This window comes from Podarcis erhardii (assembly GCF_964252035.2).
Source record: "Podarcis erhardii genome assembly, chromosome: 4".
Classification (NCBI taxonomy): domain Eukaryota; kingdom Metazoa; phylum Chordata; class Lepidosauria; order Squamata; family Lacertidae; genus Podarcis; species Podarcis erhardii.
Genome location: NC_138508.1, coordinates 81,384,930 through 81,401,029, shown reverse-complemented (window position 1 = coordinate 81,401,029; position 16,100 = coordinate 81,384,930). Strand labels below are relative to the sequence as shown.

Genomic DNA, 16,100 nt, shown 5'->3' with positions numbered 1-16,100 from the left:
AACAAACCACAGCAGTGGTTTAGCATTACATGCAAACCAGCACTCATGGTTTGCTTCTCTTCAAACAAACCATAGGAGGAAGCCAAGAACAAAGAGATGGACTAGATGTGCAGCATAATCTAGCCACAAGTAAGTGCCACTGTGCTCAAAGGGGTTTGCTTCCAGGTAAGTTTACAAAAGATTGCAGCCTAAGAAGGTGACCACAACAAAGCAAAATCAGTCATTATCTTTGTGAAAAACATTACTCTCTTTTTATCAAGCTCGCTTTTAAAAGCTCCTGAATTAATGTAATTAAGGCTAGAAAACGTCCACCTAATGGAATATTAAGATCTATGCACTCTCAATTCATTATATAACTCACTGTTTCTTAAAGCTAGCTAAAGGGGTATCTGCCCAAGCAGATGTAGATGTGAAAGAGCAGATCTCATTTGACCACATGGAACTGCACATCTCCATTTGTTGCAAGCAGCAAAGCATGACTACAGCTGAACTGAGGCAATAGTTATTACCCGCGCCATCCTGTACCAGTCTACAGAAAAGCCCCATTGATTTCAGTGGGACTTACTTCAGGTGAGGGTGTAGATTGCAGCTTAAATTGGTAAAAATGTAAACACAAAATTATTATTTTCTTTTTTAAAAAAACTAGACACTGCAAAGGAAAGCTGAAGGAATGTTGCAAGAGCAGCTGACTTTTTAAAAATACACAATTCATTTTAATAAATGCTTATATTTTTCATCAAGTACTGAAGATGTTTATCGGACAAATAAAAATTCTATTCTTAGCAGCTTATCTCACAAGACTTTCTTGAACTAACAAGCAATGTCTGAACAAAAAGAACGATCTACCACTACACCAGAACATTATAAATCATGTGGCTGCATTTAGAAGCAAGGTATAATCAAAGTATGGACACAAAGTTCTGGCCAAGTAGTGCTTATCAAATGCCACATTTCTTATAAGCATACCCTAAAATGCTTTGGTGCAAATTAAACAATTAAATGTAAATAAGCAGTTAGAAATGAAGGAACAGATTTGAGGAGACTTACAAAAAAGCAAGATACAAGTTCTTCCTAGAACATGGTATATTTTTCAGATGCCACTTGGAGGAATCAAACTGAATCGCCCAGTAGGAGTCATCACATGATTATCTTTTAAGGGTAACAGTCACAATGCAATGGGGAAGTGGTCATTTGTACTAACAACTTCATATGCCCACATGGAATCATCCTACATGTAGATGTACAATACCAGAAGTGCAAAAAACAGCTCCCCTCAAAGCTGGTACGATGCAATATTGGGGTTTTACAAACAGGTATCACTCTTTCTCCCATAAGGGGTGCACTTCCTACATACATCCTACAATTATCCAAGCGTTGCCATCCAAGTTGGCAAGAATACTAAAGGTTCTTTCACAGATACCATGTAGACTGCAAAGACAGTGTTTACTCAATGCATTGGCCAAAGACCCCACCCCACAAAGCCCCTAATTTGAACTTCGTATAGTTTCAGGCAGAGATTATTTGCAAAATCAACAAGGTCAGAACAAAGACTAATGTGGTTCTTCTAAAGTTAACCTTGATGTTCAGTGATGTGTACAAACAAAGCAGGTATTCCGTTATGTGACACTCAAAGTGCATAATGATACAATACTCTTATTCTAATTTCATACCATCTTTTGGAGATTCTGCAGATTTGGCCACAGCTATCATCTTTGATGATGGACTTTGGTCATGACAAACCTGATGCAAGAAGTTTATGGATTTTCCTATTAGGAGAACCTAAATATAAATGAAAGGCATCTTCAGAAGTTATTCTTTAAAGGTTTTATAAAGAGAAACAGTACATTTTCAGCAAGTATATTTCACTTACTAAGTCAGCATAAATAAGTAGCACACTATTTTTATTTCTCAACTGTCATTCATCAAAAGATTCAAGGACAGTTTCCGAAGTGTGACTAAAATTCACACAATGCAGAAATACAATTTATACCCAACAAATAAACATAATGCAAACTTACAAAAAGTGAACTGAAAATCTGGAGTGAGGGGAAGAGACCCTAAAAAGCAGAAGAGGAGAAAAGTCCAAAAATCACCTGAATCTAGAATGCCTGAAAAGCTTGTCCTGTTGGCGTCCGACCTCCTTCTTTGAGGAGGGCATTCCAAAGTTAAGGCACCATTGCAGAAAGGGCTCCCCTTTTGTGGAAGTGCAATATGCCTCTAATGAAGAGGATACTTGGTGCATGGCCACTGCAGGAGATCTTAAGCCACAGATAGGCTAGTATGGGAAGAGGTGCTGTTTCAGGTATATGGGTTCCAAGCCATTTAGGGCTGTTCCAAGAGAAGTACCAGCACCTTAAACTTAGCTCAAAAGTGAACAAGCAGCCAATGCAGATCTCTCATGATAGGCATAAACATGAACAACTCTGGTTGCACTCGTCCATATTCTGGCAGCCGAGTTCTGCATGTCATCTTTAAGGACAACCCCACGTACTATGGTAATCCAGCTGGGAGGTTCCTGGGATCACCATGGCTAGGCTACCCCTGCTCGCTTTCACCAGCATGTAAAAACCAAACCAAACTGAGGCAGATATTAAAACAAATCATATTCAAAAGAACCGCTGTGCATTCCAACTGTGTTTTCTAGACTGAGATATATTTGAAATATTCTGACAGAAAACACAGGTGAGGAGAAGCACCTATCCTATTGGCCCACTAGTGTTAAAAGCAGCCATGAAGGAGGCCCACAGCAAAGTCAGCAACAGTCAGGAGCATTCAGCTCAGTTTAGGGGTTAGTTTCTTGCCAACACAGAGATCATTAGGATGATCTGATAATTTACCATAAGAAATGATACATGGGTGCAAGTCCTGTGAAGACCTGCTCCCGGCCTTGCAGGATTTTTTCCACCTGGCCTAGGAGGGTGGGGCCCTGACGGACTCCAGCTACAAAAGCTGAGGCTGCTGAAGAGACTTTTGGGTTGCTTTATAGTTTAGGAGGAGGTGTGTTGTTGTTATTATTTATATTAATTTTTTGTATCTTTATTTTGGATCTTCTTATGGCTTAGGTTGGAAATGTAAGGTAAAGGTAAAGGGACCCCTGACCCTTAGGTCCAGTCATGGCCGACTCTGGGGTTGCAGTGCTCATCTCGCTTTTACTGGCCGCGGGAGCTGGCGTACAGCTCTGGGTCATGTGGCCAGCATGACTAAGCCGCTTCTGGCGAACCAGAGCCGCGCACGGAAACGCCGTTTACCTTCCTGCCGGAGCGGTACCTATTTATCTACTTGCACTTTGATGTGCTTTTGAACTGCTAGGTTGGCAGGAGCAGGGACTGAGCAACGGGAGCTCACCCTGTCGCGGGGATTCGAACCACCAACCTTCTGATCGGCAAGCCCTAGGCTCTGTGGTTTAACCCACAGCGCCTTAATTCTGTACTTTCTGATGTTTTATTTATTGTTATGATTACTTTTGTCATGTCTGTACGTAATTTTTTATACAGCAAGCCACAGTGATCATGGTTTTTAACTTTGGAAAAGCAGTACAGTATACAAATAACATGATTGACTGAGTGCTAAGAAAGATCTATTTGTATGAATTCTGATTCACTGTGCCCCTGTCTGGAGCCATACTTATGTCTAAAGTACAAAGAATGGTCCCCTCTGCACTTGTATGTCTGTTATTAATAGCTGAAAATGTCAGTCTAGAAATAAGGTGGAAAGTCCTTTCCCTTCATACCTTTCTTGAGTGATCCATTGTAATAAAAGAAGGAATCATGGACTTCCGCAATGTGTATTTGTCGTGCCACAACCGATCTGTTTTCACTGCGGGATCTGAAGCTACAAAGAACTGTGAACACAAAATTTAAAAATACTTAATTTTTTAAAAAAGCATAAGTGTTATGTATACATTTTAAGACAGAGAATCAGAGAGACATCACTTAGGTAGAGACAGAAACCTTCCTTTTCGAAAGCTATCAGGAATAGTATCAGCTGGGATGTTATGTGCATAATGTATAAAACACCACCAGCTGTTTGTTCTAATACGTACAATTAAACGTGAACCACAGTATAGACAATAACCAGTCTTTTAAGACCCACCAAGAAAATTCACCTAAACAACCTGCTAGCTATAAGCTACTAATGCACTTTTAAATAATTTGTAAGTTCACTGCACCCCACTGTTTCAGGTCAGCAGCATTTTGATACTGAAACACATGGATCTGAAACATAGAGTGGATCAAGTGTCTCAGAATTGTTTACTGAAGGTGGCATATGCTAAAATCATTTAGCAGTGTGATACAGTGCAATCTGAACCAAAATACATTAGTCACATAAGAATGGCACAGCAATGACTTCACTATAACTAACAACACTTCCAATACAGCTCATTACAGTGGTACCTTGGGTTAAGTACTTAATTCGTTCCAGAGGTCTGTTCTTAACCTGAAACTGTTCTTAACCTGAAGCACCACTTTAGCTAATGGGGCCTCCTGCTGCCGCCGTGCCGCCAGAGCAAGATTTCTGTTCTTATCCTGAAGCAAAGTTCTTAACCTGAAGCACTATTTCTGGGTTAGCAGAGTCTGTAACCTGAAGCGTATGTAACCTGAAGCGTGTGTAACCCGAGGTACCACTGTATATAATGCCAACTGCATGAGACCCTTCAGTCAAATAAATGTGACATTTCCTTATTCAGCTGTTATGTTCCAGGTGCAAACAAGGTATGCATGGAGGCAGTGGGAAAGAGAACAGGGGTAGATTCATTCAAAAGTGCCCTAGAAACAAGATGTAAAACTTGAAAACATGACAACTATGCTAGAAAACAATATTAATGCATTAATATAAAAAAGCAGATATAACATGCATTTTTTTTTAAAAAAAATCACCTTCTTAAATTTATTACCATAGTCCCCTTTGGCAACCGGCATAGAGCTTTAATTGGAGTATTAATGAGAAAAATATAATTTCAAAATCCATCAGACAATTCAATCATCTTTGGGAGTTATAAAAGCCCTCATTTTATAACCAGGGCAAAGTAACATGCAATTAATGTATTTAGAAAACATCTAGTAAAAAATACAAAGAGAGAGAAGAGCATTTTATAATTAATCCTGTGAAAACGAGATCTTGGGAAGGGTGAAGGAAACCAAGGTCAGAACATAATTGCAATATAATTATTTTATTGATTCACTGTACCCATTCAAGGTTCTTTGAGTTTTGTTATTATATCTTGTATAGAAAGGAGTGCAGGAGAAATGGGAAATCATGGTACAATCTAACTGATGAACAAATGCCAAGGCCTTCCAACCAACAGATAAAAAGGGTGATTTTCTTACGGGGAAATTAAGAGCTTGTTTACAAAGGCAATCAGTATCCCAGAGGGTAAGTGCTAGGATATGATGGAGGGGAACCCACACATTCATATGCCCCATTGTAATTAACCTCTCTTTTTTCTAAAGGCGCTATATGACAAGCTTATTGTAGGGGTCGTGTTCACTAGAATATAGTCACTGCAGTAAGAGTTTATTGGGGCTTTCACCCAAGGGATTTATACAACTCATGGAAGTTTATTTTGTTGATAAAAGTTCCAAAGAAGTTTATATTGTAAAAACTGATCTCACTGATGCAAAAAAAGCAGTACAGGGTAAAATGATCATCTAAGTCTAGTCTGGCCTGGGCATAAACTGAAGTCACATCTCAAATCTATCGCTGGCTCTTCTTTACCAGATTTATGTGGGAATAAATGCTTCAGCCCAAAGCAATGACATGTGGCTTACTACACTGCACTGCAACTAGTCAGCTGGTATATTCAATCCTGACCACTTATTTGCTACTTCACCAAAGATTTAACACCAGGCCATTCAGAAATGCTGGCATAGTTAAGAACGAAACAAAATACATGTTCTACCTGTGATATTTTACCACTGGTATGGTAAGGTAAGGTAAGGTTAGATAAAGGACCCCTGGGTGGTTCAGGCCAGTCAAAGGCAACTGTGGGGATGCGGTGCTCATCTCACTTTTCAGGCCAAGGAAGCTGGCATTTGTCTGCAGACAGCTTTCCGGGTCATTTGGCCAGCATGACTAAACTGCTACTGGCACACGGAAGACCGTGACGAGTGCCAGAGCACATGGATACACTGTTTACCTTCCCACTGCAGCGGTACCTATTTATCTACCTATACTGGTGTGCTTTCAAACTGTTGGCAGAAGTTGGGACAGAGCCACGGGAACTCACCCCATTGCGCGGATTCGAACCGCCAACCTTCTGATTAGCAAGCCCAAGAGATTCAGTGGTTTAGACCACAGTGCCACCTGCATCCCTTCATTACCGCTGTTGTTTTGCAAGCACAAAGAACTGGACACACCAAACTAACTCCATGGTTCTTTGGATTCTGGCCACAGTGTCTAAACGGAAGTGATGCACAAGATTTTCACATGCAACTCTATTTCCAGTATAAATGTCAACTTTTCCTGCCTAGTCATGTCTCCTCTTAATTTTCTACAGCGTAGGTTCAGTTCAACAATTGTGAAAGAAGGGTTTCAGCAGCTTAGTTTTACACAAAATGGGAAACAGAAAGCAGACCTCATGTTAGTGAACAGTTTATAGAACTTACTTCATGGTAGGTGTCCTCCAATTCCCCATCATAAATCCAACGATAAAGGAAATTCAAGACAGGATGCGACACAAGGCCAAGAATATGCTGCACCAGGGATCTCATGTAGGGGTCGCCTGTTTTACTGTAGGCATGAACAGCTGATGCAAGTTCACCACCTTTTCTTCCTGGAGAAACATGACACACAGAGGAAAATTTAAACATACATTTTCACCTACCTGGAAAACTAATGCTACATCTGCAGCTTTGTCATACACCAAATTTCATTATGAAGCAGCTGTCTGGCGTTTGAAGAGCATTCTTCAAAGGCAGAGACAAATTTACCATTGTGCCTAATATTTTTTTTGAGGGAGTTCAGAGAAGTTGGAAGAGCACCAAAATTGCTAAGAGATTGCCATAGCTACAAGTAAAAAAAGTGCACAGAGCACAAGAAGCAGAGCACTAATGTCTACTTCATTAGAGCGTTCTTTAGAGCAGGAAATGCTTCATAATTATTTCATCCACATGGGAAGACAGGGAATGGAAAGGCAGCTCTTTGGTTCCTCTAGAGAGCTTCTGGACTGAGTGAGAAAGTGGGTCTGATAGCATGATGAAGTAGCCACTGGCCAGGGTATCCTCCCCAAATGCTATAGAGCAGTGGTAGGAAACATGTGGCCCTCCAGATGTTGTTGGACTCCAATTCCCATCACCTCTGACCCTTAACTGTGCTGGTTGGGGATGATGGGAGTTGTAATTCCACAATAGTTGGCGGGCCACAGGTTCCTCACCTGTGCTGCAGAATGAAAATATGCCCCCTGCCTCCATACTTTTAATAAGGGGTCAAAGAAGCAACTAGAGTGCCTCTCCCTATCTTCAACTATCCTGACAGACAGGGAGAAAAAAATAATACGCTGGCATCTTCCCCATCATAAAGAGGTCGCTATGTTGGCAGGTTTGTCACCTGGATCTCTGGGAAGGGCAGGCTGCAAGCAAAAATGCATATACCATATTTTTCCATGTTTAAGACTAGGTTTTCTCCCTAAAAATGTCAAAAAATTAGGGGGCGTCTTATACACAGATATATCTCCCCCCATTTTCTTAAATCTGAGTCCCCCAAAATAGGGGGCATCTTATACATGGGGGCGTCTTACAGACAGAATACAAAAAAGGGAAAATGGAAATGGAAACTAAACACACTTCCTTTAAAATTTTGAGAGCAATCTACATCTTGTGAGGTTAAGTGAGGATAGCTTCTGTATTCTGCTAAACAATCTTTCCTAGGGCCAGCGGACATGTAACACTCCTGAGGCCTTAACTATGGTTAACAGCAGATCACAGGAACACATGCTGCCTTCAACAGCCACAGTTCTTTGTTGGAAGAAAGGGGTTATGGCATCGTACCTGGTAGCCAGAAGCTAGGCATTCTATTTCTCAGTACTTTTTAACGTTGCCTGCCTGCAGAGACAGTTGTGGGAGGGAGCCCCTTCAGGGTCCCAAACAAGCAAATGTGGCTGTTTTCCGGTGGAAGCCACCATAACATGTAGTTACAGTCCAGGCTAGAAGGGGAAGGCAGGAAGCATGTATTCCCAAGGCCCATGCCTTAAACATGAGAGATTATGAGCACTCATCCAGTGCCTGCCTTTAAAGCTTATACCGATTACCAAAATACTCCCTCAGTCACTAATAGAGATGAACAGTCTTAAATCAACCATGTAATAATCTCACTTTTAAATGCAAAATATATGAGATGCAAAACAATATTGCCACCATAAGGGTAATTATACGTAGTAAAAAGAAGTTATGATGAATGCATGCCGTGCTTTCAGCTACAGAGATAAATGGCATTATTTGAACAGTAAGTTAACTCCATCTATATCCACTGGAATGATATCTACATGTAAAGGTTCTTGGAATTATCCATTTCTGCACACACACACCCCTCCCAATAGTAATACAATTAATGCAATTTCCTGGAAATCATATTTCTAAGCAGAAGAGCTCCTACCATTTTAACATTCATTTTCACACCATGTGTAGCTGTAAATATCTACCCACAAACCTTGACAGTGGTCAACAAGTGCTGCAAGTGTCTTCAATCTTATCTTAGGATCGTATGTCCAAACTAATAGACGCCGAAGTGTTAAACTACTCTCAATCCCCAAATTTACACCTTGATCATCTTCTACCTGCAACTAAGAACAACAAGGGGCAAAGAAGATTTAATCAATAATAGAAGCCCTTCAAGCTTTCCTCTACTACAAGCTTTAATTTCTAACCCCAGATATACACATGCCTAATATGTTTTGGCATTTTTAAAAAATAATGCTTAGATTGAAAGAAATGTTACAGTTGTAATATAAAGAAAGGGAAGGGTAGCTGAAAGCTATAATTTGAAAATAAATCAAAGAGCAGATAAATACAAAATGATGAATGGCAGGACAGTGAGAAAATTCTGAAAGAAAAAAAATTCTTTTGTAAGAGTTCACCATAAAGTTTCAACATTGTTACTGTAAAAGCAGTATGATTGTAACATAATTTTGCAAACATTTCTGTTAGCTAAATACGTGGGAAGTATTACATAGCAAACTTTCAAATAAGGAAAAGGTTTACAGGCTCATTTGCCCATGCAAAACAACATAAGCAACATATAGAGTATGTTAGGAAACAGAAAGAAGAGCCAAAGTTACAAAAATGTGCTATCCTGGAATCAGGTCTTGTTCTTCACAAGTGAGTAGCTATTTTACAAGCCTGTTACAGATGAAAATAGTTTAAAAAGTCATATTTTCAACTAACTTGTTGGACTCAAGCAAAAAAACAGAAGTAATTATTTACCTGTGAGTGTAAAACAGACAGTAGCCTGTAGTATTCTTTGAGTTCCTGGTTTAAGGCAGCACAAAAACTCTGTAAGACAAGAACAAAAGGAATCAGTTAATATACATTCTAAAGAGCTCTGAATGACTTGCATACAACCTGACCACTGATTTTGGGTCTTTGGATAAACTTCACAGCAAGTTAACCTTTGAAATTCAAGAGGTCATACAAAAGCACTCCCAAGTGGCATGAAATGTTTCAGTTCAATGGGGTGGGGAGTATAAAGAGCCACTGGGTGACTAATAAAAACAAAACTCCTGCAGAGTTATTAAGATAAAATTTGTCACTAAACTATAACTGTGTTCATTCATTAGAAATGTACAGATAGTACATAGCTGTCAAAGTTTCCCTTTTCTTAAAGGAAATTCCCTTATTCCGAATAGGATTCCTCGCAAGAAAAGGGAAAAGTTGACAGCTATGAGATAGTAAGTGTCCTGGACAAAATACAAAATCAAACCAAATGAGAAACTGGTAAAATAAACTCAAATAAAACCCATAACAAAAATGACTGCAATTAAGGCTGTACATGGGCTGCCTTTAAAGACATTCAGAAACAGGAGCTACTGCACAGTTGCAGCAGCCAGAATAACCACTGGGCCCAGATGATCACACCACATATAAACTGTTCTGGCCCAATGCAGCGGCTGCCTATGTATTTTCTGGCCCAATTCAAACTGTGGGTTTCAAACTATATGGCTCGGGACCACAATACCTAACAGAACGTCTCTCCCAGCACAAACCAACCTGTGCATTAAGATCCACACCAGAAACCCTCCCCCATGTGCTTCTGCTCTCCATCCCAGCACCTGAGACTGTTGCCTCATTCTGCATAATAAGAAGAGATGAAGAACCCGCTGGATCAGGCCAGCTGGCTATCTAGTACAGCATTCTGTTCTCACAGTGGCCAACCAGATGCCTGTGGGCAGCCTACAAGCTGAGTGCAATAGCACTCTGCCCACCTGTGGTTCCATCAACTGGTATTCAGAAGCATGATTCCTCTGACAATAGAGCTAAGGTAAAGGGACCCCTGACCATTAGGTCCAGTCGTGGCCGACTCTGGGGTTGCGGCGCTCATCTCGCTTTATTGGCCGAGGGAGCCGGCGTACAGCTTCCGGGTCATGTGGCCAGCATGACTAAGCCGCTTCTGGCGAACCAGGGCAGCGCACGGAAACGCCGTTTACCTTCCCTATTTATCTACTTGCACTGGCGTGCTTTCGAACTGCTAGGTGGGCAGGAGCTGGGACCGAACAATGGGAGCTCACCCCGTCGCGGGGATTCGAACCGCCGACCTTCTGATCAGCAAGCCCTAGGCTCTGTGGTTTAACCCACAGCGCCACCCACGTCCCTGACAATAGAGGTAGAACATTACAATTGAGGACAGTAGCCACTGACAGTCTTGTTCTTCATGAATTTGCCTAATCCTCTTTCAAAGCCATCCAGGTTGGTGCCATCACTGCCTCCAGTGGGAGCAAGTTCCATAATTCAACCATGTGTGGCATGGTTTTATTTGTCGTCAATATTCCAATATTCCAATATTCAGCTTCACTGGAGGTCCACAAGTTCTAGTGTTATTTCCTGTCTATTGCCAGGTCTCTCATCCCATACCAACAGATCTGACACACCAGTAACATCCTGTCAAGCAAAACAACAACAAACAAAATAAACAAAACCAAATATTTTGAAGACTTCTGGGTTTTGCCCACATACCTGACCCACTAATCCAAATGCACGTTCCACGCTCCTCTGGTCAGTATACTTTCTTATTTTGTTATGCAGCCACCCTAATTCAGCAAGCCGGCTTGTTGTATCTCTCAGAGACTTGGAAATGCTCACCTAAAGTGTTAAGAAATAAATGATGAACAAATAGTTGAAAGACTGGCATTAAATAAGCGTAGGATGAAACAAGCTCTAATGAGCAAGGTAAGGCATAAATCCAATTTTCTACTAGAATCTGACAAGGTGTTGATCACATTCGGTATTGTTGATCTTCAACAGAAAGAATATTCTATTAAGCAGTTACTTCTAAATGAGGAACAGAACCAGGCATGATAACAAATCAGGTCTTATGCCAGATATTTCCATATCCACTATAAATCTGTTACGGCAAGACTCCAAATGGATTCTCTACTTTTGTCCTGCTCTCTAAATTGTAAGCTTGCAGCTATGAATTGTGTTATTACAGATTTTGTAAGCTGCTCTAAGAGTCTTTTTTGCCTTAAGAGTCGAGTAAAAATGTTTTAAGCAAATTAAACAAGTAAGTCCGGATGGTTCATGTGGCCCTACAGATGTTGGGCTCCAACCCTCATCAGCCCTAGGCAGCATGACCAATGGTCAAGGAAGAAGTCCAACATCTGGAGGGCTAGATTCCCTGTGCCAGCCTCCTGTGTTCCCTGAACCAGTTTATTATTGGTTCTCTATCTTCTTCTTATTCCTAGAAAGCACAATTGTCTCCAAATGGGTAGCGTTTCAACTACTTACCGTGACTCAGTCTAAATCATTCTATGGGAAGCGGCCTTCAGTTATGTCTGTGGCTCCTGAAGTAATCCTCACATTTTATATACTGACCCTTAAAGAAGGATCGCCTCTCTCAAATGCTCTAACTAAACTCTCTTCCTCAGGCTACCTCCAATTTCCCTCTATACACTGTTGCTTGACTGGATTATGTATAAGTAATCAATTTTTTTTAAAAGTATCTCACTCATGTAGGTTGACAGCTTGAAGTGAGCTTTTTAAATACAGGGCTATCTGAAGCTCAGAGTGTTTCCATAAACTACCCTCCTAAACTCCACAGATAAAACTCCCTGGAAAAAAGCCTCTGATAAATCTCGGCTGCTGTAGAGATTCATATGGGAACAGGTGGTTCTGTGGTTGTGGCCAAATGTTCAATGCCCTTCCAAGGACATTGTTGCTATCTTGTAGACACCAGGCAAAGTCTGTTCTTTTGGGCTTTTGTTTGGAAATGATTTAATTCACTGTGGGGCTTTTTGCTGTGGGTGGATGGGATGAGAATGCTACTCATAATATTGCTGTTAATAATGCTTTTAGGGATCTTTTTATTGTTCCTTTTACCATTTAACTGTGTATCAAGTGCACTTCTGATTTTTATCTGTTGTTTTTATGTTACTGGTTTACTGCCAACTGCCTTAGATGCCAACAATGATAGAAACATTTTTTAAAAAGCAAAATTAAAACCAAGGCAAAAGAATTATTGAAAAGAGTGGATATACAGAACAGTTTCCCCTCCCTCTCCCTGTGTGCAAATTATCTATATAAAACTGGTATAAGATCTTTACTGTACCTTTCCGTCTACTTTGTAACAGTTCTCTGAATTGAACATTTTGATGATTTTGCCATCTATTCCCTGGAAGACGTATAAAATGTCTCTCACAAGATATGCCTCTGTTATTTCAACAGAGCCTGAAAAGTGGGAAGAAACAAACAGATTAAGCTACATGCAGGATATTTAAGAATTATGTTTGCCATTTTAACAGCCAAAGCCTAACTATATTTAGTTCAATCAAGCTTGCTCCATTCTTCAGGGTATAAAGGTAAACGGACCCATGACCGTTAAGTCCAGTCGTGGAGGACTCTGGGGTTGTGGCGCTCATCTCGCTCTATAGACTGAGGGAGCCGGCGTTTGTCTGCAGACAGCTTCTGGGTCATGTGGCCAGCATGACTAAGCTGCTTCTGGCGAACCAGAGCAGCGCACGGAAACGCCATTTACCTTCCCACCAGAGCGGTAGCTATTTATCTACTTGCACTCTGATGTGCTTTCGAACTGCTAGGTTGGCAGGAGCAGGGACTGAGCAACGGGAGCTCACCCCGTCACGGGGATTCGAACCGCTGACCTTCTGATTGGCAAGCCCTAGGCTCTGTGGTTTAGACCACAGCGCCACCCGCATCTCTTCAGGGTATAACTGCATAGAATTCCAGTCCTAAAGTTAGTCATCAAACAGGAGCACAGTTCCAGATTTACTATTATTTTGATATCTAAAACCAAATCAATATTTCAAAGTCATATCCAATTTCTGAAATATTTTTTGCTACGAAAATAACCACCACATCTATGTAAACAACGCAAACTTAATACTTTACAGCCTTCGGCCAGTTTAAAAATTCATGCAACGAGTCAAACGTAACTCCTAGTAGCCCCAATTGCGGGATGTTTCTACATGCATATCCACTCTTTGCGGCTGGAACAGTGGACATTACAACCCAAAGTATTACCTGTAATAGCCTCCAAAAAAGACTCTTGAGAGGTTTAGGTACCTCATTGAACAAGCAGCTTATGACACTTTGTGATGAGCTTTACGCCAACGTTTTCAACGAATTTGTAAATGCAGCTTCCTATGTTCCTAGGTCAGACCATTGCTCTAATTAAGTATTTCCTACACTGACTGGCAGCAGCTCTGCAGTTACAGGCAGGAGTTTCTCCCATACTCAATACGTGCACAAAACCCATCTGCTTTCTTTTTTAAAAAAGCCCTTAATTTGGAATATGAATTTATTTAGTAGCAGCTACATAATAGAATGGCAGAATGCATCTGTTCCTTCTGTTACATCTTGCCAGACAGAATGAATATTTTTTTTTTTACTGGCACAACATAAACACAATAAATTAAGAAATGGAGATGGTTTCTCTCCCCCCCCCCCCCGCTGTCTGTGTAAGCTACTGCTGTCCAAGGTTCTATTCACATCATACTGTATCTGTGGCACCGCAATATCAACCAGGTTTTAAGGGTGATGAGGGCTAAAAATAGAGGAACTCCATTAGATTGTCAAAGTGCAGGTTTTGCAGAGGGAGGCAAGAAAATGTTTTATGCAATATAATTTTTTTTGGAAAGTTACTGAGAAAACTCAAGAGTGTTCTACAAGGTCATTTACAGCCAGCTTTTTAAAAACTAACCTCTCTTCTAAATGAAAAATGTACCAACGATTGGGTTAGTACAAGAATGAACTATAATTTGTTGTAGTGAGATTATACCAGGCACCTTCTAGTGTTGCTCTTAAATACTTAGGCATACCTTGGTTTTCGAACAGCTTAGTTCCCAAATGGCGCAAACCCAGAAGTGACTGTTCCAGTTTGCAAACTATTTTTGGAGGCTGAACGTCCGACGGGGCTTCCACAGCTTCTGATTGGCTGCAGGAGCTTCCTTCAGCCAATCAGAAGCCATGCTTTGGAAGTCGAACAGACTTCCAGAACGGATTCCATTCAAATTCCAAGGTACAACTGTACTCAGAGTAGCCCCCTTACAGTCAATGGACTAAAGATACTTAAGTTCAGTGAAGGCAGTGGATAAACTGTTATAATGCCTAATATTTGATACCACCCTCAGTGACAAATTCCACTTTATTACACGTCTATACTAATTCAGCTTATCTTCTTTAGAGTGCATAGTGTTGATACTAATTTCCAGCAATATGATCAGAATCACTTTACACTTTAAACGTAAACAAAAATGGTTTTGAAGTGAAATCATCAATTTAATGCATTTTTTCCAAAAAATCTATATATCCATATTTAAATATATGTAGCTCAGGCACTGAAGCAAAACCCTCCCTACCGTCTAACTCCACAAATGGGCAAATGCCATGCTTAGCCTTGTTCTTCCAGAGTCCTGTATAAGAGCAATTGGAAACAAAACTGAAGAGGCAGAAAGCCAACTGATGATCTCAGCACAGGGTGATGTCCATAGGAGGCAGAGCCATCAATGATGGCTATAAAAGTAGTTTCTGGAACACGGGAAGAGTTATCCAAAGCAGAAGATAACCAAAATACGTGCCTCAAATTCAGATGTCAACCTCAGTGTCCCAGCACCACTTTATGGGTGTTCCCCCAGTGGTGGCAGAGCACACTTATGTGACTTTGGTTCTTAGCACATTAGCCATTTCTTTTATGAAACAAAGGCCCAAATAACTTATTTTGGTGCCACACAAAATCATTTAGGTTTCAAAAACAGTTTGCCGTGGGGTATAGTCTCATTATTAGACTAGGGTTCCAACTAAGTGTTACATGACATCATCTAAATAACTAAAAGCAGCCTTACAATGTTTAAGGCAGAGACTGGGGTTTTTTTAACCCTTTCCCTTCCAACTGTTCTTCAGCTCAAAAGTGCCTCCCCAAAGCTATTTTTATAACTACAGCCAGGGTAAGGGGAAGGAAGTGAGAAATAGGTGCAGATGCATTCCCCCCAAACTGTCATTCCTCAACTTAATCCCTTAAATTACTTTTGGTTTTCTGCTGGTTTGTTTTTTTTAAGGGTAAAAAAACCATGAAGCTTCATATAGTTTGAGCCTCAGGAAATATCTGAATACTGGGGGGGGGGGGTTTACATTTATGCTGCTATCCAATACCCTCTTACTTGGAAGTAAGTTCCAATGAACTTATTAAGGCTTTCTTTTGAGAATACATACATACATACATACATTTATTTATATATGTATATGTATATATATATTCATTCTGCACTGACCAGCAAAACACAGGAGGAAGAAAGTCAGCAGACTCCAGCTATTTGGAGATACCTGAATCAGCCGTTTGTGTAGTAAGGTTTGGGTATGAGTCTTTGTGTTCAGGTAGCTAAGATTTCAGACAACTAGTGTTCCTATAGCAGAACCTGTGTGTACACAATTTTCCTGGGAATT

General features: G+C 40.6%; 1 protein-coding gene across 1 annotated transcript in view; it reads right to left on the bottom strand.

Annotated features, from left to right (window-relative positions):
• Nucleotides 1-16,100, bottom strand: part of TUBGCP3 (tubulin gamma complex component 3) — a 54,697-nt gene that overhangs the window by 19,106 nt on the left and 19,491 nt on the right. The window contains exons 7-13 of the mRNA XM_081858074.1: nt 12,754-12,872; nt 11,163-11,288; nt 9,417-9,485; nt 8,644-8,776; nt 6,606-6,772; nt 3,731-3,841; nt 1,671-1,779 (exon numbers count right to left, since the gene is read on the bottom strand). Coding sequence (XP_081714200.1) covers nt 1,671-1,779; nt 3,731-3,841; nt 6,606-6,772; nt 8,644-8,776; nt 9,417-9,485; nt 11,163-11,288; nt 12,754-12,872 — 834 coding nt within the window. The remainder of the gene's footprint in view (nt 1-1,670; nt 1,780-3,730; nt 3,842-6,605; nt 6,773-8,643; nt 8,777-9,416; nt 9,486-11,162; nt 11,289-12,753; nt 12,873-16,100) is intronic.